We start from the raw sequence: 24,828 nt of genomic DNA, 5'->3' as shown, positions 1-24,828 counted from the left end.
TTATTTTATTGATTATCTTCTAGATATTTCAGAACTCTATTTGTTCTACTTTCATTGATTCAACAACTACAAAAACTGACTAAAAATATATTTTAAAAAATTATAATGAGATATTGGCACACACCTATTAGGACAGCTAAAATAAAAAATAGAGACATTACCAAATACTGGGAAGACTCAGAAAAAACTGAATCTTTCACACCTCCTGGTGGGAGCGTAAAATGGTAGAGCCACTCTGGAAAATAGTTTGGTGGTTTCTTAGACAACTAAACATATACTTGTCATACCAAAAAAAAAAAAAAAACAGAACAAAACCCTTGTCGTTGAGTGGATTCCAACTCATAACAACCCTGCATGACAGAGTAGAACAACCCCATAGGGTTTCCAAGGAGTGGCTGGTGGGTTTGAACTGCCAACCTTTTGGTTATCACCTGTAGCTTTTATTGCACTCCTGAGCATTTATCTTAGAGAAATGAAAATGTACATTCCTGCAAAAACCAGTACATGAATGTTTATAGCACTTTTATTTTTAGTGGCCAAAAAATGGAAACAACCAAAATGTCTTTCAGAGGTTCAACAAACATAGTACATTCAAACCTTGGAATACTACTCAGGAGTAACAAGAAACAAACTATTAGTTTATGCTGCAGCTTGATGGATTTCAAGGACTTTATGCTGATTGAGAAAAGCCAATCTCAAAAGTTCACATACTATTTTTTTTTCTTTTTTTATATATATATATAAAGCATTCTTGAAATGATAAAATTATAGAGATGGAAAACAGAGGTTTCCAGGGGTTAGGGAAAACCAAAAAAAACCCAAACCTATTGCCATTAAGTCTATTCCAACTCATAGCAACCCTACAGGACAGAGTAGAACTGCTCTATACAGTTTCCAAGGAGGACCTGATGGATTCGAACTGCTGACCTTTTGGTTAGCAGCCATAGCTCTTAACCACTACACCACCAGAGTTTCCAAGGTGGTGGGGAAAAAAATGGGTGCAATTATAAAGGGGTAGCAAGAGGGAGATCTTTGTGCTGATGGAATAGTTCAGTGTCTTGATTGTGGCGGTGCTTACAGAAATCTATTTATGTGAGAAAATGACATAAAACTAAAGTCAGTTTTCTTTGGTTTGCTATTGTATTGCAATTATCAAGGTGGAAACATTGGAAGAAACTGCATGAAGGGTACAAGGGACCTCCCTATACTATTTTTACAACTTTATATAAATCTATAATTATTTCAAAATACGATTTTTAAGAAAAGAACATGTTGCCTCGGTAAGAATGATAATAGTTGCCTGTGGTCAGTAGGCTGTGGGTTTGTGCTGCAGTAGCCAAAAGTGGTAATGGGTTCTTTGAGCTCATTGGTCGTTTATGCCTCTACTCTCTCCTTTCTCTATTCCCCTTAGTAGTCGATTTGAATTTTTTTTTTTAATCGTTTCAATTACACCCTCGCCAATAATCTAAACTCCATTGCTCCTCAAATTCAGTGCACCCATCTGGCAAAACCCGGTTCTTCGTGTAAGCATCTGAACATACAGGCAGATTATTCTACCACTTAATGGAAAAAAGAGCAGTCATTGATGATTACTTCCTCATCTTCTCACTATCAGACACATAAGCCTACTTATATCTTAGAAATTCCATCCACTTTCTACTATGACAGAAGAGTTTTATCCACTTCTAAGGCCAGTCCCTTCAACTGTGCACTGGTGCCATCCCCATCTTCCCGTTGGAGGCATCTCATTCATTGACTCTACTTTCTCTTATATATTTAATCCCCTCTCTGCTGGATCATACACATTCAATTTTTAAACACATCTAGGACTCTATCATTAAAAAATACGGCCTTTCCTCAAGCCACCTTCAGCTAATACACTTTCATTCTTCTCAAACTAGCTGTCTGTTTTCTAGCCCTCCTTTTCTTTACTTTCCATTCACTTCAATCTGGATTCCATTTAGTCATTCCATCAGCACAAATCTTATCAAGGTCATTAAGGACTCCCATGGAAACTAAACCTAATGAATGAATAGTTTCTACTCCTTTTCTTAATTGGCCTCTCAAATACATTCAAAAGGTTGACCACCCCTTGGTCCTTGAAAAGTTCATGTGCCTAGGTTTTCATGACACAGAACCATCCTGGCTTTCCTATTGTATCTCTGACCTATTTGTCTTCTACCTTGTTGACTTGTCTCTTCTATCTCACCATTAAACACTGAAATTCTTCAAGATTCTATCCTAAACCCTAGTCTGTTTTCAATCTACATTTTCTTTTTTTTTTAATAATTTTTATTGAGCTTTAAGTGAACGTTTACAAATCAAGTCTGTCACATATAAGTTTATATACACCTTACTCCATACTCCCACTTACTCTCCCCCTAATGAGTCAGCCCTTCCAGTCTCTCCTTTCATGACAATTTTGCCAGTTTCTAACCCTCTCTACCCTCCTATCTCCCCACCAGACAGGAGATGCCAGCGCAGTCTCAAGTGTCCACCTGATACAAGTAGCTCACTCTTCATCAGCATCTCTCTCCTACCCATTCTTCAGTTCCTTCCATGTCTGATGAGTTGTCTTTGGGAATGGTTCCTGTCCTGTGCCAACAGAAAGTTTGGGGACCATGACCGCCGGGATTCCTCTAATCTCAGTCAGACCATTAAGTCTGGTCTTTTTATGAGAATTTGGGGTCTGCATCCCACAGATCTCCTGCACCCTCAGGGGTTCTCTGTTGTGCTCCCTGTCGGGGCAGTCATCGGTTGTGGCCAGGCACCATCTAGTTCTTCTGGTCTCAGGTTGATGTAAGTCTCTGGTTCACGTGGCCGTTTCTGTCTCGGACTCATAGTTATCGTGTGACCTTGGTGTTCTTCATTCTCCTTTGATCCAGATGGGTTGAAACGCATTGACGCATCTTAGATGGCCGCTTGTTAGCATTTAAGACCGCAGACGCCACATTTCAAAGTGGGATGCAGAATGTTTTCATAATAGAATTATTTTGTCAATTGACTTAGAAGTCCCCCTAAGCCATCATCCCCAAACCCCCGCCCTTGCTCAACTGACCTTTGAAGCATTCAGTTTATCCCGGAAACTTCTTTGCTTTTGGTCCAGTCCAGTTGAGCTGACCTTCCATGTATTGAGTATTGTCCTTCCCTTCACCTAAAGTAGTTCTTATCTACTAACTAATCAGTAAATAACCCTCTCCCACCCTCCCTCTCTCCCCCGCTCGTAACCACAAAAGTATGTGTTCTTCTCAGTTTATACTATTTCTCAAGATTTTTTTTTATAATAGTGGTCTTATACAATATTTGTCCTTTTGCCTCTGACTAATTTCACTCAGCATAATGTCTTCCAGGTTCCTCCATGTCATGAAATGTTTCACAGATTCGTCACTGTTCTTTATCGATGCGTAGTATTCCATTGTGTGAATATACCACAATTTATTTAACCATTCATCCGTTGATGGACATCTTGGTTGCTTCCAGCTTTTTGCTATTGTAAACAGAGCTGCAATAAACATGGGTGTGCATATATCTGTTCGTGTGAAGGCTCTTATTTCTCTAGGGTATATTCCAAGGAGTGAGATTTCTGGGTTGTATGGTAGTTCTATTTCTAACTTTTTAAGAAAACACCAGATAGATTTCCAAAGTGGTTGTACCATTTTACATTCCCACCAGCAGTGTATGAGAGTTCCAATCTCTCCGCAGCCTCTCCAGCATTCATTATTTTGTGTTTTTTGGATTAATGCCAGCCTTGTTGGAGTGAGATGGAATCTCATCGTAGTTTTAATTTGCATTTCTCTAATGGCTAATGATCGAGAGCATTTTCTCATGTATCTGTTAGCTGCCTGAATATCTTCTTTAGTGAAGTGTGTGTTCATATCCTTTGCCCACTTCTTGATTGGGTTGTTTGTCTTTTTGTGGTTGAGTTTTAACAGAATCATATAGATTTTAGAGATCAGGCGCTGGTCGGAGATGTCATAGCTGGAAGTTCTTTCGCAGTCTGTAGGTGGTCTTTTTACTCTTTTGGTGAAGTCTTTAGATGAGCATACGTGTTTGATTTTTAGGAGCTCCCAGTTACCTGGTTTCTCTTCGTCATTTTTGGTAATGTTTTGTATTCTGTTTATGCCTTGTATTAGGGCTCCTAACGTTGTCCCTGTTTTTTCTTCCATGATCTTTATCGTTTAGTCTTTATGTTTAGGTCTTTGATCCACTTGGAGTTAGCTTTTGTGCGTGGTGTGAGGTATGGGTCCTGTTTCATTTTTTTGCAAATGGATATCCAGTTATGCCAGCACCATTTGTTAAAAAGACTATCTTTTCCCCAATTAACTGACACTGGGCCTTTGTCAAATATCAGCTGCTCATATGTGGGTGGATTTATATCTGGGTTCTCAATTCTGTTCCATTGGTCTATGTGCTTGTTTTTGTACCAGTACCAGGCTGTTTTGACTACTGTGGCTGTATAATAGGTTCTAAAATCAGGTAGAGTGAGGCCTCCCACTTTCTTCTTCTTTTTCAGTAATGCTTTACTTATCTGAGGCTTCTTTCCGTTCCATATGAAGTTGGTGATTTGTTTCTCCATCACATTAAAAAATGACATTGAAATTTGGATCAGAAGTGCATTGTATGTATAGATGGCTTTTGGTAGAATAGACATTTTTACTATGTTAAAGTCTTCCTATCCATGAGCAAGGTATGTTTTTCCATTTAAGTAGGTCCTTTTTAGTTTTTTGGTGTAGTACTTTGTAGTTTTCTTTATATAGGTCTTTTACATCTTTGGTAAGATTTATTCCTAAGTATTTTATCTTCTTGGGGGCTACCATGAATGGTATTGATTTGGTGATTTCCTCTTCGATTTTCTTTTTATAGATGTAGAGGAATCCAAGTGATTTTTGTATGTTTATCTCATAACCTGAGACTCTGCCAAACTCTTCTATTAGTTTTGGTAGTTTTCTGGAGGATTCCTTAGGGTTTTCTGTGTATAAGATCATGTCATCTGCAAATAGAGATAATTTTACCTCCTCCTTGCCAATCCGAATGCCCTTTATTTCTTTGTCTAGCCTAATTGCTCTGGCTAGGACCTCTAGCACAATGTTGAATAAGAGCGGTGATAAAGGGCATCCGTGTCTGGTTCCCGTTCTCAAGGGAAATGCTTTCAGGCTCTCTCCATTTAGAGTGATGTTGGCTGTTGGCTTTGTATAGACGCCCTTTATTATGTTGAGGAATTTTCCTTCAATTCCTATTTTGCTGAGAGTTTTTATCATGAATGGGTGTTGGACTTTGTCAAATGCCTTTTCTGCATCAATTGATAAGATCATGTGGTTTTTGTCTTTTGTTTTATTTATATGGTGGATTACATTACTGTTTTTTCTAATATTAAACCAGCCTTGCATACCTGGTATAAATCCCACTTGGTGGTGGTGAATTATTTTTTTTAATATGTTGTTGAATTCTATTGGCTAGAATTTTGTTGAGGGTTTTTGCATCTATGTTCATGAGGGATATAGGCCTGTAATTTTCTTTTTTTGTGATGTCTTTACCTGGTTTTGGTATCAGGGATATGGTGGCTTCATAGAATGAGTTAAGCAGTATTCCGTCATTTTCTATGCTTTGAAATACCTTTAGTAGTAGTGGTGTTAACTCTTTGAAAGTTTGGTAGAACTCTGCAGTAAAGCCATCCGGGCCAGGGCTTTTTTTTGTTGGGAGTTTTTTGATTACCGTTTCAATCTCTTTTTTTCTTATGGGTCTATTCAGTTGTTCTACTTCTGATTGTGTTAGTTTAGGTAGGTAGTGTTTTTCCAGGAAATCATCCATTTCTTCTAGGTTTGCAAATTTGTTAGAGTACAATTTTTCATAATAATCTGATATTATTCTTTTAATTTCAGTTGGGTCTGTTGTGATGTGTCCCATCTCGTTTCTTATTCGGGTTATTCGTTTCCTTTTTGTATTTCTTTAGTCAGTCTGGCCAATGGTTTATCAATTTTGTTAATTTTTTCAAAGAACCAGCTTTTGGCTTTGTTAATTCTTTCAATTGTTTTTCTGTTCTCTAATTCATTTAGCTCAGCTCTAATTTTTATTATTTGTTTTCTTCTGGTGCCTGATGGATTCTTTTGTTGCTCACTTTCTATTTGTTCAAGTTGTCGGGACAGTTCTCTGATTTTGGCTCTTTCTTCTTTCTGTATGTGTGCATTTATCGATATAAATTGACTTCTGAGCACTACTTTTGCTGTGTCCCAGAGGTTTTGTTAGGAAGTATTTTCATTCTCGTTGCATTCTATGAATTTCTTTATTCCCTCCTTAATGTCTTCTATAACCCAGTCTTTTTTGAGCAGGGTATTGTTCAGTTTCCAAGTATTTGATTTCTTTCCCTTAATTTTTCTGTTATTGATTTCCACTTTTATGGCCTTGTGGTCTGAGAAGATGCTTTGTAATATTTCGATGTTTTGGATTCTGCAAAGGTTTTTTTTATGACCTAATATGTGGTCTCTTCTAGAGAATGTTCCATGTGTGCTAGAAAAAAAAGTATACTTTGCAGCAGTTGGGTGGAGAGTTCTGTATAAGTCAATGAGGTCAAGTTGGTTGATTATAGTAATTAGGTCTTCCGTGTCTCTATGGAGCTTCTTACTGGATGCCCTGTCCTTCTCTGAAAGTGGTGTGTTGAAGTCTCCTACTATAATTGTGGCGGTGTCTATCTCACTTTTCAATTCTGTTAAAATTTGATTTATGTATCTTGCAGCCCTCTCATTGGGTGCGTAAATATTTAATATGGTTATGTCTTCCTGATCAATTGTCCCTTTTATCATTATATAGTGTCCTTCTTTATCCTTTGTGGCGGATTTAAGTCTAAAGTCTATTTTGTCAGAAGTTAATATTGCTACTTCTCTTCTTTTTTGCTTATTATTTGCTTGATATGTTTTTTTCCATCCTTTGAGTTTTAGTTTGTTTGTATCTCTAAGTCTAAGGTGTGTCTCTTGTAGGCAGCATATAGATGGATCGTGTTTCTTTATCCAGTCCGTGACTCTCTGTCTCTTTATTGGTGCATTTAGTCCATTTACATTCAGCGTAATTATAGACAATTTATTAGTGCTGTCATTTTGATGCCTTTTCATGTGTGTTGTTGGCCATTTCATTTTTCCACATACTTTTTTGTGCTGAGACGTTTTTCTTAGTAGATTGTGAGATCCTCATTTTCATAATGTTTAACTTTATGTTAGTTGAGTCGTTACGTTTTTCTTGGCTTTTTTCTTGAGTTATGGAATTGATATTCCTTTTTGTGGTTACCTTATTATTTACCCCTATTTTTCTAAGTAAAAACCTAACTTGTATTGTCCTATATCGTCTTGTATCCCTCTCCATATGGCAGTTCTATGCCACCTGTATTTAGTCCCTCTTTTCGATTATTGTGATCTTTTACATATTGACTTCCATGATTCCCTGTTTTGAGCATTTTTTTTTTAATTAATCTTAATTTGTTTTTGTGATTTCCCTATTTGAGTTGATATCAGGATGCTCTGTTCTGTGACCTTGTGTTGTGCTTGTATCTGATATTATTGGTTTTCTGACCAATTTCCTTTCGTATTTCTTGTAGCTTTGGTTTGGTTTTTGCAAATTCTCTAAGCTTGTGTTTATTTGTAAATGTCTTAATTTCACCTTCATATTTCAAACAGAGTTTTGCTGGATATATGATCCTTGGCTAGCAGTTTTCCTCCTTCGGTACTCTGTATATGTCATCCCATTGCCTTCTTGCCTGCATGGTTTCTGCTGAGTAGTCTGAACTTATTGATTCTCCCTTGTAGGAGACCTTTCTTTTATCCCTGGCTGCTTTTAAAATTTTCTCTTTATCTTTGGTTTTGGCAAGTTTGATGATAATATGTCTTGGTGATTTTCTTTTTGGATCAATCTTAAATGGGCTTCGATGAGCATCTTGGATAGATATCCTTTCGTCTTTCATGATGTCAGGGAAGTTTTCTGTCAGCAGATCTTCAGCTATTCTCTCTGTGTTTTCTGTTATCCCTCCCTGTTCTGGGACTCCAATCACATGCAAGTTATTCTTCTTGATAGAGTCCCACATGATTCTTAGGGGTTCTTCATTTTTTTTAATTCTTTTATCTGATTTTTTTTCAGCTATATTGGTGTCAATTCACTGGTCTTCCAGATTTCCCACTCTGCATTCTAATTGCTCGAGTCTGCTCCTCTGACTTCCTATTGCGTTGTCTAATTCTGTAATTTTATTGTTACTCTTTTGGATTTCTGAATGCTGTCTCTCTATGGATTCCTGCAACTTATTAATTTTTCCACTATGTTCTTGAATAATCTTTTTGAGTTCTTCAACTGTTTTATCAGTGTGTTCCTTGGCTTTTTCTGTAGATTGCCTTATTTCATTTCTGAGGTCATCCCTGATGTCTTGAAGCATTCTGTAAATTGGTTTTTTATATTCTGCATCTGGCAATTCCAGGATTGTATCTTCATTTGGGAAAGATTTTGATTCTTTAGTTTGGGGGGTTGTAGAAGCAGCCATGGTCTGCTTCTTTATGTGGTTTGATATGAACTGCTGTCTCCGAGCCATCACTAAGATATTGTAGTGATTTATTCTATATTTGCTCACTGAGTCTTATCTTGTTTTGTTTTCTTTCAATATACGTAGATAGGCTACTAGATTGCTACTGTCTTGATTGTTGTAGCCCTTGACGCACTTATGACCTATTACCAGCTGGTTTGGGCTGTTACCAGGTATATATTCCTGAGTCTATTCACTATTCTTAAGTAGAATCTGATTTTGGGTCATCAAGTGTGTGGTGCAGACTGTCACCTACCCACCTAGAGAAGTAGTGGTGATAGTTATGTGGACCAGATTCTAGTAGCAGCAGGGGTTTACCCTCCGGGGGGGTCAGTATGCTGACAGGCTTCCCCCAAGTGTCAGTGAGGTAGGTGTGTCTCTATTCCTGAAGCACCTTGATGGGTGGGCTTTGCAGCTGTACCTTAGGCCCCCAATGCAAGTACCTCTACAGATTGGTAGGTGTCACCCTCCTTAGGCCCCTAAGGCAGGAGGCTAGGTGGTATGGGGGGGAGCTTCAGCCCTCAGTTCCCTGTTGTGGGTCAGTGAGGGCTCTGTTGAATACGCAGAGATATCAGACCTGGGAAACTTGTCTTTCCAGTAAATCCGCTAAAACAATTGCAGTCAGATCCCTATCAGAAATGCCTTTGCATTATAATAGCCACCTTGTTCCCTGTAGGGATGAAAGCCCAAGACTGTGGATCACATATGCTTGGCTGGAGCTGGTTCTGTGTTTTTCGTCCAATTAGGGAAGGATTTTTGGTCCCTGGGTTTTTTGTGGTTGCTTCTCTCAGGCCAGGAGAATGGTTAGGAAAAGACCAAAAAAAAAAAAAAGGGAAAAGAAAAACCGCAGAGCAGTTCACTCTCTGGCTTAGGAAATTCCAATGTTAATGAAGCCGCCTGGGAAGGGGAGGGGAGGGTTCAGATAAACAGGAGAGGGTAGCACCCCGGGATATAGACAAAGTTACTTATCTTGCTTGGGATGAGTGTTTTATCTGAGATTCCCAAGGGGCGTGTCCGCTGTGTGCGCTGGCTGGGTAGAGATTGTCCCCGAGGGTCAGGCCCGTGTCCCGTGCTTGCGCTGTCTTAGAAGCCGCGATCAGTTCCTCCGCTCCCAGTCCAAAGCCCCGTGCCAAGGTTCCCTGGCTGGGACGCCGCACTCCCGGCTCCAAAACCAGTCGCTGCCTCCCGGCGACTTCTCCTCCTGTCAGCCGCATCACTGCACTGCCTGCGCGCACCGGCTGGGCCCCCTCCAGGTCAGTTCATGGGGCTAGGTCTGCGCCCCGTGTTTGCGCCATCTCAGGATGCCGTGCTCAGCTCCCCTGCGCCCAGTCCAAAGCCCAGCGCAAAGGTTCCCCGGCTGGGATGCCATACTCCCGGCTCCAAAATCAGTCGCTGCCTCCCGGGGACTTCTCCTCCTGTCAGCCGCATCACTGCACTGCCTGCGTGCACTGGCTGGGCTTCCCCCGAGGTCAGTTCAGGGGTCTAGGGCTGTGCCCCATTTTTGTGCTATCTCAGGATGCCATGCTCAGCTCCCCTGTGCCCAGTCCAAAGCCCGGCGCCAAGGTTTCCTGACTGGGACGCTGGCTCCAGGCTCCGAAAACAGTCACTCCTTCCCCGTGGTTGTTCGTTCTCAGTCTCTGTCACTCAGGTCAACTCTTTAAATCTGTGTTTGTTGGTCAGGGTTCGTAGATTGTCATGTATGTGATCGATTCACTTGTTTTTCCGAGTCTTTGTTGCAAGAGAGATCCGAGGTAGCGTCTACCTAGTCAGCCATCTTGGCCCCGCCTCCTCTGCATTTTCTTAAGTGACCTCATCTATACCCATGACTTCAGATATGCAAATAACTTACAAAGTTAGGTTTCCAGCCAGATATTCACTTTGAGCTCCAAACTTAACATCCAGAGTGATACATTTAAAATGTTAATCACATCGTGTTATTCCTCCACTCAAAAACTTCCCTGTGGCTCAGAGTCAAATTCCAAGCTTCTTTTAATGAACTATAAGTACTTCTACTTGACTTTCTCTTACCTTCTAACCTCATTTTCTACTGTTTCCTTCTAGCCACACTGGCTTCCTTGCTTATGCTGGAATAAGTCAGGTTAACTCCTGTCTCACAACCTTGGAAGTTATTGTTCTTCCTGTTGAAATGCTTCCCCTAGATACTGCCATGCCTCAACTTCTTCAGGTTTTTCTTAAATATTAACTCAATACCTTTTCCTTTCTCTCCTTTATTTTTTTCAACAGCGTTTGTCATCATTAGACATAATGCTTCTGTATGTTATTTATTATTTGTCCCCTGAATAATACTTAGAAGAATAGAACTTGTTGTCATATTTTATTAATTGCTATATTTGTACCACTTAAAACTATCTGACACAGAGTAGGCACTTAACAAATATTAGGTGAATGAAGAACGGGAATTTTTCTAGCGAGCTTCCCTGGATGCTTTCTTTTCTCCCTGAACATTCTCCTTGAGATACCTGAAATTTTCTTTAGGCTTTACTTATCGTCTATATTCTACCCACTGCCATCGAGTCGATAATGGAACCCAAATACTTATCTCTGCCCCAGATCTTTCCCCTGAGCTCCTTACTTGCTTATCCATTCGCTGAATGGATATGGGTATCTACACTCAGTATCCCATTCACCTCTAACCCAATACCTCCACATTTGACACACCCTCTTTCCCTTTCCTTTCTCTCTCACTCACACCATCTTCTCCTTTTACTTTGATTTCTCAGAGAATGTCATTGTGATGAACCTCATTAATCAAGCCAACTCAGAGTCCTTCTTTCTCAATATCCATTTATATCTCATCATTCAACAAGCCCTATTTCATCAAACCTTTCTGTCCCTACTGCCAGCATGTTTGCTTATGATTTCATCATCTCTATCTGGATTCCTCAACCAGCTTCTCTCATGGTCTCTCTGATTGGACTCTCAACTTCCTCTCATCTCTGCTCCTCATTTCTGCCAGGCTGCCTTTTGAAAGGCCGGTACAACCATCTCCAGTACAACCACCCAAATCCTATTCGGTCTTTCAGATACTTCATGCTCTTATACGTCTAGGCCTATACATGTTGGTTTTTTGGCATAATGTTGTTTTCTTCTCAGTCTTTGACCCCTCTCCCGCATGTATTTACCTTGAAAGCTGCCCCTTTCAAGTTTTTGGACTCAGTTTATGTCAATTCCTTTAGGAAGAACAAATCCCTCTAATTCTTTAGATGGCTTATGTGTTCCTTCGAAGTACTCCAAAATCATCCTGCTATAACACATTTTAATGTGTCTATATTCCACCTAATGTCTGTGCCTAATATACTGTCTGGCTTCAATGAATATTTGTTGTGTAAATTTAAGTACATACCCATTATCTTTTGGTGCTAAACATGTAATCAATATGATTATTCATTTTCTGATCATTTGAGAGTTAACCCAACCTCTCCTTCTAACTGGCTGTAAGATCTTGATAGTATTAACCTCATTTGGAACCTATTTTGTCATATATGAAAAAGAGACAGGAAACAGATGATCTCAGGTTCCCTCAGGATTAGACAAGGAAAAAAAGATCAGAGATTAAAGGTGGTCAATTTAAAGTGTTTAAGCTGTTGGAAATCACAATTAAAGAAGCTCTTAACTCTTATAAAGAGATGTTTATCACCGAAGTGATCCATATTAGCTATTTATATTTTGCAACACACATCAATCTGTATGATGAATAGGATGCACAGTAATAATTAGCCTTTGTGCTATAAAAGAAATTGAAATATGCAATCCTTAAAAAATGTCCCAAGCCTTCTTAACATTATGACACCTAAAAAATGCAAGTAGCTATTTTCGTTATGCTCCTATGTAATGCATGAATCCATGGCTAGAAGGGTTAAATGCTAGAAGGATTAATGTAGTAGCGAACAATTTTTTTACAGAAAAGAGATACATGGCCCTAACATCCAGGTATTTTACATACTCTGTGCTGATATTTGGCTGAAACTCAAGTCTAATGCATATCTTGGAAGTACTGGTCTCTTAAATCAAGACAGAGCCTACCTGCCAAGAACTGGCATGTTACATGGATCACTACACTGTCACAGTCTTGAGGGTATACTCCAGGAAGGAAGTTTGGTATCAAATGTTTATGTCATCTGTAGAGCTAAAGAAAGCAGAGTGTGTTGACAATATGTTACAAGAGAAGAAATACAAAAATTTTTATATGAATTCTTACTTGGAATGTGAATGGAGTTTTCTCGGAGACCAATTCCTTTTAACATTATTCTCATATACCTGGTTTATTCCTCTCTTCAATGAAAACTCCAGAAAAAAAAAAACTATATATACCACATCTAAAGTGTTGCAATTACACCAGCTGTTTTTAAGCCCAAAGATATGACATAGTAAGCGGTCGTTGAATAAACATAACCTACTTTGAGGTGTGAGAGCACACTGAAATGCTTTACTGTGGCTTGTAATGCCATCTTAAAGGAAAATTTCAAAACCATTCACATGAAAGGCCATGTTCCAACTCCCCAGAATTGTTCAAAGCAGTATTCAGAAGCCACATGTGAAAACTGTTTGAAAATTTCAATTCTGAAGGCTCATTTAACTGTCTGTCTTCTCTTTGCAAAGCGATACCCTGCTCTATGCCTCTGACTGTTATTTGGTATTTATAGAATCCCATCAGCATATGTGGAACTTTACGGAAGACATAAACTAAGATCAGTGTCAGAGACTGTAAACTATTTTCCATTCTATTTATACGAGCTTAATAAACAGTAAAGGACCTGGCTGGTGTCAAGCCAATAGATTAGTAATGTAGTATGGAAATTGCTCTGAAGTTTCAGATTTGGATACTCCTACTTTTTTTTTTTTTTTTTTTACTACTGGTGTTACCAAATGCTACAGCTGCTCTGTAGGAGGCTTAGAAATAGAAACAACACTTTAAAAATATTTTGCTACTCTGTGAATGAGACAAGTATTTTAACCCTGACCACCCTACCCTTATTTTTCACTTGTTAATGCACCGAAGAAGACTCCCAGCCATTCAAGAAGTCTTTATATAGAACAGTGGTTCTCAAACTAGATATCATATGTTCTGAAATACTTCCTGAATAAGTGATAAAGGAGGTTCAAATCCCAGCTAGGGCATCAACAATTGTGCATAAGGGGGAATGCTCTCGTGGAATTGTATGGTGTGTCTGAACATCTTAATAACGGAAAAGCTTATGAGAATTGCTTATCTCATAGGTTCTTCCTCAGTAATTTTTCAGTTAGAAAATGTCAAATGCATGGAATAGAAAAATAGTGTATTGGAATTTACAAGTTGAACATCAAGGAAAGCTTTATGGATAAAGTAAGTCTTAAACCAGGACTTAAAAAATAGGTAGACTCTGATATGTACTCAGGAGGAGGGGGGAGATCATTTCAGAAGAAAGGAGCTAAAAGTAGGGGCATGTAAAATATTTTTCAGTGATAGTGATTGGTTTGTGTGTGGTAGAGGATATGTATTAGAGAATAATAAATGAATCATTTTACAAGGTAATTTGAAGCCAGATTTCTGTTTTTATTTTTGTTTTTTATCTTTAATTTTATTTTTCTAATAATAACTTTTTATCATTTTTTTTTTAAAACTTTTATTAAGCTTCAAGTGAACGTTTACAAATCCAATCAGTCTGTCACGTATAAGTTTACATACATCTCACTCCCTACTCCACTTGCTCTCCCCCTCTTGAGTCAGCCCTTTCAGTCTCTCCTTTCTTGACAATTTTGCCAGCTTCCCTCTCTCTCTATCCTCCCATTCCCCCTCCAGACAAGAGTTGCCAACACAATCTCGAGTGTCCACCTGATATCATTAGCTCACTCTTCATCAGCGTCTCTCTCCCACCCGCTAACCAGTCCCTTTCATTTCTGATGAGTTGCCTTCGGGGATGGTTCCTACCCTGTGTCAACTGAAGGTCTGTGGAGCATGGCCGTTGGGATTCCTCCAGTCTCAGTCAGACCATTAAGTTTGGTCTTTTTATGAGAATTTGGGGTCTGTATCCCACTGATCTCCTGCTCCCTCAGGGGTCCTCTGCTGTGCTCCCTGTCAGGGCAGTCATCGATTGTGGCCGGGCACCAACTAGTTCTTCTGGTCTCAGGATGATGTAGGTCTCTGGTTCATGTGGCCCTTTCTGTCTCTTGGGCTCTTAGTTGTCGTGTGGCCTTCGTGTTCTTCATTTTCCTTTGCTCCAGGTGGGGGTTGAGACCAATTGCTGCATCTTAGATGGCCGCTTGTTAGCATTTAAGACCCCAGACGCCACATTTCAAAGTGGGATGCAGAATGATTTCATAATAGAATTATTTTGCCAATTGATTTAGAAGTCCCTGAAAACCATGTTCCCCAGACCCCCGCCCTTGCTCCGCTGACCTCTGAAGCATTCATTTTATCCCGGAAACTTCTTTGCTTTTGGTCCAGTCCAATTGAGCTGACCTTCCATGTATTGAGTGTTGTCTTTCCCTTCACCTAAAGCAGTTCTTATCTACTGATTAATCAATAAAAAACCCTCTCCCACCCTCCCTCCCCCCCTCGTAACCACAAAAGTATGTGTTCTTCTCAGGTTTACTATTTCTCAAGATCTTATAATAGTGCTCTTATACAATATTTGTCCTTTTGCCTCTGACTAATTTCGCTCAGCATAATGCCTTCCAGGTTCCTCCATGTTATGAAATGTTTCACAGATTCGTCACAGTTCTTTATCGATGCGTAGTATTCCATTGTGTGAATATACCACGATTTATTTACCCATTCATCCGTTGATGGACACCTTGGTTGCTTCCAGCTTTTTGCTATTGTAAACTGAGCTGCAATAAACATGGGTGTGCATATATCTGTTTGTATGAAGGCTCTTGTATCTCTAGGGTATATTCCTAGGAGTGGGATTTCTGGGTTGTATGGTAGTTCTATTTCTAACTGTTTAAGATAACGCCAGATGGATTTCCAAAGTGGTTGTACCATTTTACATTCCCACCAGCAGTGTATGAGAGTTCCAATCTCTCCGCAGCCTCTCCAACATTTATTATTTTGTGTTTTTTGGATTATTGCCAGCCTTGCTGGTGTGAGATGGAATCTCATGGTAGTTTTAATTTGCATTTCTCTAACGGCTAATGATCGAGAGCATTTTCTCATGTATCTGTTGGCTGCCTGAATATCTTCTTTAGTGAAGTGTGTGTTCATATCCTTTGCCCACTTCTTGATTGGGTTGTTTGTCTTTTTGTGGTTGAGTTTTGACAGAATCATGTAGATTTTAGAGATCAGGCGCTGGTCGGAGATGTCATAGCTGAAAATTCTTTCCCAGTCTGTAGGTGGTCTTTTTACTCTTTTGGTGAAGTCTTTAGATGAGCATAGGTGTTTGATTTTTAGGAGCTCCCAGTTATCGGGTTTCTCTTCATCATTATTGGTAATGTTTTGTATTCTGTTTATACCTTGTATTAGGGCTCCTAGGGTTGTCCCAATTTTTTCTTCCATGATCTTTATCGTTTTAGTCTTTATGTTTAGGTCTTTGATCCACTTGGAGTTAGTTTTTGTGCATGGTGTGAGGTATGGGTCCTGTTTCATTTTTTTGCAAATGGATATCCAGTTATGCCAGCACCATTTGTTAAAAAGGCTATCTTTTCCCCAGTTAATTGACACTGGTCCTTTGTCAAATATCAGCTGCTCATACGTGGATGGATCTATGTCTGGGTTCTCAATTCTGTTCCATTGGTCTGTGTGTCTGTTGTTGTACCAATACCAGGCTGTTTTGACTACTGTGGCTGTATAGTAGGTTCTGAAGTCAGGTAGGGTGAGGCCTCCCACTTTCTTCTTCTTTTTCAGTAGTGCTTTGCTTATCCGGGGCTTCTTTCCCTTCCATATGAAATTGGTGATTTGTTTCTCTATCCCCTTAAAATATGACATTGGAATTTGGATCGGAAGTGCGTTAAATGTATAGATGGCTTTTGGTAGAATAGACATTTTTACTATGTTAAGTCTTCCTATCCATGAGCAGGGTATGTTTTTCCACTTAAGTATGTCCTTTTGAATTTCTTGTAGTAGAGCTTTGTAGTTTTCTTCGTATAGGTCTTTTACATCCTTGGTAAGATTTATTCCTAAGTATCTTATCTTCTTGGGGGCTACTGTGAATGGTATTGATTTGGTTATTTCCTCTTCGGTGTTCTTTTTGTTGATGTAGAGGAATCCAAGTGATTTTTGTATGTTTATTTTATAACCTGAGACTCTGCCAAACTCTTCTATTAGTTTCAGTAGTTTTCTGCAGGATTCCTTAGGGTTTTCTGTGTATATAATCATGTCATCTGCAAATAGTGATAACTTTACTTCTTCCTTGCCAATCTGGATACCTTTTATTTCTTTGTCTAGCCTAATTGCCCTGGCTAAGACTTCCAACACGATGTTGAATAAGAGCGGTGATAAAGGGCATCCTTGTCTGGTTCCCGTTCTCAAGGGAAATGCTTTCAGGTTCTCTCCATTTAGAGTGATATTGGCTGTTGGCTTTGCATAGATGCCCTTTATTATGTTGAGGAATTTTCCTTCAATTCCTATTTTGGTAAGAGTTTTTATCATGAATGGGTGTTGGACTTTGTCAAATGCCTTTTCTGCATCAATTGATAAGATCATGTGGTTTTTGTCTTTTGTTTTATTTATGTGATGTATTACATTAATGGTTTTTCTGATATTAAACCAGCCTTGCATACCTGGTGTAAATCCCACTTGATCAGGGTGAATTATTTTTTTGATGTGTTGTTGGATTCTATTGGCTAGAATTTTGTTGAGGATTTTTGCATCAATGTTCATGAGGGATATAGGTCTATAATTTTCTTTTTTTGTAATGTCTTTACCTGGTTTTGGTATCAGGGAGATGGTGGCTTCATAGAATGAGTTGGGTAGTATTCCGTCATTTTCTATGCTTTGGAATACCTTTAGTAGTAGTGGTGTTAACTCTTCTCTGAAAGTTTGGTAGAACTCTGCAGTGAAGCCGTCCGGGCCAGGGCTTTTTTTTGTTGGGAGTTTTTTGATTACCGTTTCAATCTCTTTTTTTGTTATGGGTCTATTTAGTTGTTCTACTTCTGAATGTGTTTAGGTAGGTAGTGTTTTTCCAGGAGTTCATCCATTTCTTCTAGGTTTTCAAATTTGTTAGAGTACAATTTTTCATAATAATCTGAAATGATTCTTTTAATTTCATTTGGTTCTGTTGTGATGTGGTCCTTCTCATTTCTTATTCGGGTTATTTGTTTCCTTTCCTGTATTTCTTTAGTCAGTCTAGCCAATGGTTTATCAATTTTGTTAATTTTTTCAAAGAACCAGCTTTTGGCTTTGTTAATTCTTTCAATTGTTTTTCTGTTCTCTAATTCATTTAGTTCAGCTCTAATTTTTATTATTTGTTTTCTTCTGGTGCCTGATGGATTCTTTTGTTGCTCACTTTCTATTTGTTCAAGTTGTAGGGACAGTTCTCTGATTTTGGCTCTTTCTGCTTTTTGTATGTGTGCATTTATTGATATAAATTGGCCTCTGAGCACTGCTTTTGCTGTGTCCCAGAGGTTTTGATAGGAAGTATTTTCATTCTCGTTACTTTCTATGAATTTCCTTATTCCCTCCTTGATGTCTTCTATAACCCAGTCTTTTTTCAGGAGGGTATTGTTCATTTTCCAAGTATTTGATTTCTTTTCCCTAGTTTTTCTGTTATTGATCTCTAGTTTTATTGCCTTGTGGTCTGAGAAGATGCTTTGTAATATTTCGATGTTTTGGACTCTGCAAAGGTTTCTTTTATGACCTAATATGTGGTCTATTCTAGAGAATGTTCCATGTGCGCTAGAAAAAAAAGTATATTTTGCAGCAGTTGGGTGGAGAGTTCTGTATAAGTCAATGAGGTCAAGTTGGTTGATTGTTGTAATTAGATCTTCCGTGTCTCTGTTGAGCTTCTTACTGGATGTCCTGTCCTTCTCCGAAAGGGGTGTGTTGAAGTCTCCTACTATAATTGTGGAGGTATCTATCTCACTTTTCAATTCTGTTAAAATTTGATTTATGTATCTTGCAGCCCTGTCATTGGGTGCGTAAATATTTAATATGGTTATGTCTTCCTGATCAATTGTCCCTTTTATCATTATATAGTGTCCTTCTTTATCCTTTGTGGTGGATTTAAGTCTAAAGTCTATTTTGTCAGAAATTAATATTGCTACTCCTCTTCTTTTTTGCTTATTGTTTGCTTGATATACTTTTTTCCATCCTTTGAGTTTTAGTTTGTTTGTGTCTCTAAGTCTAAGGTGTGTCTCTTGTAGGCAGCATATAGATGGATCATGTTTCTTTATCCAGTCTGTGACTCTCTGTCTCTTTATTGGTGCATTTAGTCCATTTACATTCAGGGTAATTATAGATAAATAAGTTTTTAGTGCTGTCATTTTGATGCCTTTTTATGTGTGTTGTTGACAATTTCATTTTTCCACATACTTTTTTGTGCTGAGGCGTTTTTCTTAGTAAATTGTGAGATCCTCATTTTCATAGTGCTTGACTTTATGTTAGTTGAGTTGTTACGTTTTTCTTGGTTTTTATCTTGAGTTATAGAGTTGTTATACCTTTTTGTGGTTACCTTATTATTTACCCCTATTTTTCTAAGTAAAAACCTAACTTGTATTGTTCTATATCGCCTTGTATCACTCTCCATATGGCAGTTCAATGCCTCCTGTATTTAGTCCCTGTTTTTGATTATTGTGATCTTTTACCTATTGACTTCCATGATTCCCTGTTATGTGTATTTATTTATTTTTTTTAATTAATCTTAATTTGTTTGTTTTTGTGATTTCCCTATTTGAGTTGATATCAGGACATTCTGTTTTGTGACCTTGTGTTGTGCTGATATCTGATATTATTGGTTCTCTTACCAAACAATATCCTTTAGTATTTCTTGTAGCTTTGGTTTGGTTTTTGGAAATTCTCTAAACTTGCGTTTGTCTGTAAATATCTTAATTTCGCCTTCATAGTTCAGAGAGAGTTTTGCTGGATATATGATCCTTGGCTGGCAGTTTTTCTCCTTCAGTGTTCTGTATATGTCGTCCCATTCCCTTCTTGCCTGCATGGTTTCTGCTGAGTAGTCAGAACATATTCTTATTGATTCTCCCTTGAAGGAAACCTTTCTTTTCTCCCTGGCTGCTTTTGAAATTTTCTGGTTATCTTTGGTTTTGGTGAGTTTGATGATAATATGTCTTGGTGTTTTTCTTTTTGGATCAATCTTAAATGGGGTTCGATGAGCATCTTGGATAGATATCCTTTCGTCTTTCATGATGTCAGGGAAGTTTTCTGTCAGGAGTTCTTCAACTATTTTCTCTGTGTTTTCTGTCCCCCCTCCCTGTTCTGGGACTCCAATCACCCGCAGGTTATCCTGCTTGATAGAGTCCCACATAATTCTTAGGGTTTCTTCATTTTTTTAAATTCTTTTATCTGATTTTTTTTCAGCTATGTTGGTGTTGATTCCCTGGTCCTCCAGATGTCCCAGTCTGCATTCTAATTGCTCAAGTCTGCTCCTCTGACTTCCTAGTGCGTTGTCTAATTCTGTAATTTTATTGTTAATCTTTTGGATTTCTACATGTTGTCTCTCTATGGATTCTTGCAACACATTAATTTTTCCAGTATGTTCTTGAATAATCTTTTTGAGTTCTTGAACAGTTTTATCAGTGTGTTCCTTGGCTTTTTCTGCAGTTATCCTAATTTCATTTGTGATATCATTAAGCATTCTGTAAAGTAGTTTTTTATATTCTGTATCTGATAATTCCAAGATTGTATCTTCATTTGGGAAAGATTTTGATTCTTTTCTTTGGGGGGTTGGAGAAGCTGTCATGGTCTGCTTCTTTAAGTGGTTTGATATGCATTGTTGTCTCCGAGCCATCACTGGGAAACTAGTTTTTCCAGAAAATCCACTAAAAAAAAAATGCAGTCAGATCCCTATCAGAGTTCTCCCTCTGGCTTAGGCTATTCAGATGTTAATGAAGCCGCCTGGGGAGGGTGGGAGAGGGAACAGAGAGATAGGAGAGTAGGACCTCAGAATATAGCCAGAGTTGCTTGTCTTGCTTGTAATGACTATTATATCTGAGATTCCCGCGGGCGCGTCGCCTATGTGTGCTGGCTGTGTGGAGATTGCCCCCGGGGGGTCTGGCCCGCTGGAGTCACGGTCAGAACCTCCGCTTTCAGCCCCACGCCCAGCGTCAAGGCTCCCCTACTGGGACGGTGCACTCTCGACTCCAAAATCAGTCGTTGCCTCCCGGGGACTTCTCGTCCCTCCAGCCACGTGGCCGTGCCGCCTCCGAGAACCAGTTGGGCCTCCTCCCGGGGTTAGTTCAGATGGGTGGAGCAGCTCCCCGTGCTTGTGCCGTGACCGAGTGTCCCGGCTGGGACGCTGTTCTCCCCACTCCAATACCAGTCGCTGCCTCCCGGGGACTTCTCCTACCGGCTGCGTCCCACGCCGCCCGCGCGACCCGGCTGGTCCCCTTCCCGGGGTTAGTTCAGGGGGGTGGAGCAACTCTCCGTGTTTATGCCGTACCTGCGTCCAGTCCAAATCCCTGCAGGATGGTTCCCCCGCTCGGACGTTGCTCTTTCTGCTCCAAGACCAGTCACTGCCTCCCGGGGACTTCTCCTACCGGCTGCGTCCCACGCCGCCCGTGGAACCTGCTGGTCCCCCTCCCGGGGTTAGTTCAGGGGGGTGGAGCAGCTCTCTGTGCTTGTGCCGTACCTGACTGGTACGCTGGCTCCAGGCTCTGGAAACAATCGCTGGTTCCCCGTATTAGTTCGTTCTCTGTCTCTAAATCTGTGTTTGTTGTTCAGGGTTCGTAGATTGTTATGTATGTGATTGATTCACTTGTTTTTCCGTGTCTTTGTTGTAAGAGGGATCCGAGGTAGCGTCTGCCTAGTCCGCCGTCTTGGCTCCGCCTGAAGCCAGATTTTTTAAGGTGGAAGGAGATTAATATGCATTGTGTAACTGATTTTTTTCTAGGCATTATCTCATTTAATATGTACAACAATTCTCTGGTATTATATTACACAATTAACATCTGTCATATTTTTTACCCAATAATTGTCCTGAAAAAATAAAGTTTGAGGTGAAAATATTAATCAAGTAACATTTACTCATTTATTTCTGTTCACTCTGTATGTAGAAAAACCATGTGCCCTGTTTTGCTCCCCTGTTGGAAAAGAACAGCCTGTTCTTCTATCAGAAAAAGTGATGGATGGAACTTCTTGTGGCAATCAGGGATTAGATGTCTGTGCAAATGGCAGGTGCCAGGTAAGACATTCTAAAAGGGATTATTTTTGTGTTGAGTGAAGAATATGGGACAACTGAGGAACTGAGTTGTGTGGTGGAGCATTCTGGACCAAAATTCAAAAGACACGAGTATAACCCTGACTCTACTGTGACCTTGAGAAGATCTGATCTACTTTGAAACTTCATTTCTTCATCCGTATGATAAAGGGGTTGTAATAGATAATTCATAAAAGCCATTACTAACTGGAAGAATCTGAGATTTTTCTTCTGTAATGTATATATTGTAGGTCTAAAATTAGAACACTACCATGCCTTTTATGTCAAAACATTCCAGACCCAAAATTCAAGCACTCCATTTCTCCATGTCTTGGTCCAAGACTGAGCCATGTGGCAAAAACCTATAAAATCAGCCCCATTACTCACTCAACGTTAAAATCTCCTCAACACAAGTGAAACAACTGCTTTTTAAATGTACCTTCAATTTTCTTATAATATTTTAACATTGTATTTGTGTTTCTCTTTCTTTTGAAAAATAATCTCCATTTACTGTGTGCATTTATGTGTTACTCATTTATCTTTAGAAAATCAGAAATTCTGTTGGAGTATAAGCAGCATAGTGAAAAGATCAAAATAGAACTTAAAAATTGTTAGTCATGGCTCCGTTACTTTTGCAAGTTGGCTTCCTCTGGCAGATTAACACAGTCTCTGGGTGGTTCAAATGCTTAACGTGCTTAGCTTCCAACCTTTTGGTTGGAAGTTTTAATTAACCCAGAGATGCCTCAGAAAAAAAGGCCTGGCAACCTACTTCTGAAAAATCAACCACTGAAAACGCTATGGAGCACAGCTGTACTCTGACACAGACGGTATCACATGAGTGGGAGTTGACTGGTTTTGGGGCAGATTAACGTGGAGGAAGACCCTCAATGAGATGGATTGACACAGTGGCTGCAACAGTGGACTCAAGCGTAACAATGAGTGTGAGGTTGACACAGGACCAGGCAGTGTTGCATTCTGTTGTACATAGGGTTGCTATGAGTGGGAACAGACTCAACAGCACCTAACAACAACAACATCTATGTGGGAAGGGGAAGGAAGCAAGATTGGGTAGAGGGAGAAATTGGGCTGTACTGCTGTCACAATAAGACCTCACCTGACCCCATGCGGAGCCCTTAAACTGGGATGACTTTTCAGAGTTGTCACCATTTGGGGTGAGAAAGCCAGGCCATTCTTACCCAGCTTCTCCTAGTGTTTGGATGCATGCTGCCTTAGAAGGGGATATGACTTTGGGAAAGGCAGTTTTCTTCAGGCTAGGCAATTTCTGAAGAGGGATTATAGCTGAAAGCCATCACTTTATAGCCTTCCCTGGAACAGGGGAAATAAATCCTTTAGTAATGAAAGGTGTATATGGGCAGAATCTATGACAGCCACTAAGAAGCTGTGTTCTTGGGCAAACCACTTAAAATCTATATGCACGCAGTAACTATCCTATAAAATGAACTTCTTAGGCCAGTAGTCACTGACCTTTTTGTGTTGCATGCTCTTTTGAAAAATTGAGAAAATAGTGTCCCCCTGCCCAGAAAAATCATACCTGAACACACTTATACACACTCCAATATTTATAAACAGTTACAAGTTATGGATGGATCAGTCAAAAGTCCAGCAAGTCCAATGGACTTCTGATTAAGATGCTGGGAAAAACATGAGACCTAAATGCTTTCTCAGCTCCAAGAGTCTGTATTTTGTCAGTATGCTATAAAAAAATTTTTTTTTTAATTTTTATTGTGCTTTAAGTGAAAGTTTACAAAACAAGTCAGTCCCTCATACAAAAATTTATGTACACCTTGCTGTATACTCCTAGTTGCTCTCCCCTCTAATGAGAAAGCACACTCCTTCCCTCCACTCTCTTTTTTCGTGTCCATTCGGCCAATTTCTGACCCCCTCTGCACTCTCACCTCCTCTCCAGACAGAAGCTACTCACATAGTCTCATGTGTTTACTTGATCCAGTATCATTTTCTGTCCCATAGTCTAGTCCAATCCCTGTCTGAAGAGTTGGCTTTGGGAATGGTTCCTGTCTTGGGCTAACAGAAGGTCTGGGGACCATGACCTCCGGGGTCCTTCTAGTCTCAGTCAGACCATTAAGTCTGGTCTTTTTAAGAGATTTTGAGGTGTGCATCCCACTGCTGTCCTGGTCCCTTAGGGGTTCTCTGTTGTGTTCCCTGTCAGGGCAGTCATCAGTTGTAATCGGGCAACATCTAGTTCTTCTGGTCTCAGGCTGATGTAGTCTCTGGTTTATGTGGCCCTTTCTGTCTCTTGGGCTCAGAATTAGCTTGTGTCTTTGGTGTTCTTCATTCTCCTTTGCTCCAGGTGGAGTATGCTATAAAATTTAAAGCACAGAATCTTGTGTAATACCATTAACCTCAGAAACTTTATAATTACATATCAACTTCCTTTATTTTTTAGCACAATATGGCAGTAATCTGAAATACGATTTTTTATTTATCTATAAAAAATCATTGCAGATATTTTACCTATGTACATTTTGTTTTCAGAACTACCTGTTATGTAATAAAAGATTTAAAGTTTATTTCAGCATTATATGTAAATCTGTCAAATCAGTGTAAGTCTTCAATGAATGTGTTTTTAAACAAAAATTATTTTTGTAACTGTATATGCCAAATATAATAGCCTAAATGGCTATGCTTTTCACTTAACAGTATTGTGTAATCCAGATATTCTACAGAGTCCCTGGCTAGACATTAAAATGACAGAACGACAACATCAAAAAATCTGCCACATGCTATTTGAATCTGAATATTATAATTAGAGTCCTATGAAATGACTGGTGACTTCTGATGACACTGGAATAATTCAGGATCCTGGCTTTTTAACTAAAGTGTTTCATTCAGTCTTTCAATATAATTAAAAGCATGCCTTTTTTTAATGAGAACCCTCTGTATATCAGGTTTGCCTAGAATGTTTTGTTTTATCACAAAATATATAGCAGA

The 24,828-nt window shown here is 39.3% G+C and overlaps 1 protein-coding gene across 1 annotated transcript in view; it reads left to right on the top strand.

Moving 5' to 3' along the window:
* ADAMTS19 (ADAM metallopeptidase with thrombospondin type 1 motif 19) overlaps window positions 1-24,828 on the top strand; it is a 307,911-nt gene that overhangs the window by 204,622 nt on the left and 78,461 nt on the right. The window contains exon 14 of the mRNA XM_049873149.1: window positions 21,716-21,843. Within this exon, the coding sequence (XP_049729106.1) occupies window positions 21,716-21,843 (128 nt within the window). The remainder of the gene's footprint in view (window positions 1-21,715; window positions 21,844-24,828) is intronic.

This window comes from Elephas maximus, chromosome 2, assembly GCF_024166365.1.
Source record: "Elephas maximus indicus isolate mEleMax1 chromosome 2, mEleMax1 primary haplotype, whole genome shotgun sequence".
In the NCBI taxonomy this organism is placed as follows: domain Eukaryota; kingdom Metazoa; phylum Chordata; class Mammalia; order Proboscidea; family Elephantidae; genus Elephas; species Elephas maximus.
The sequence above is the reverse complement of the archived record's forward strand: the minus strand, read 5'-3'. Positions and strand labels throughout refer to the sequence as shown.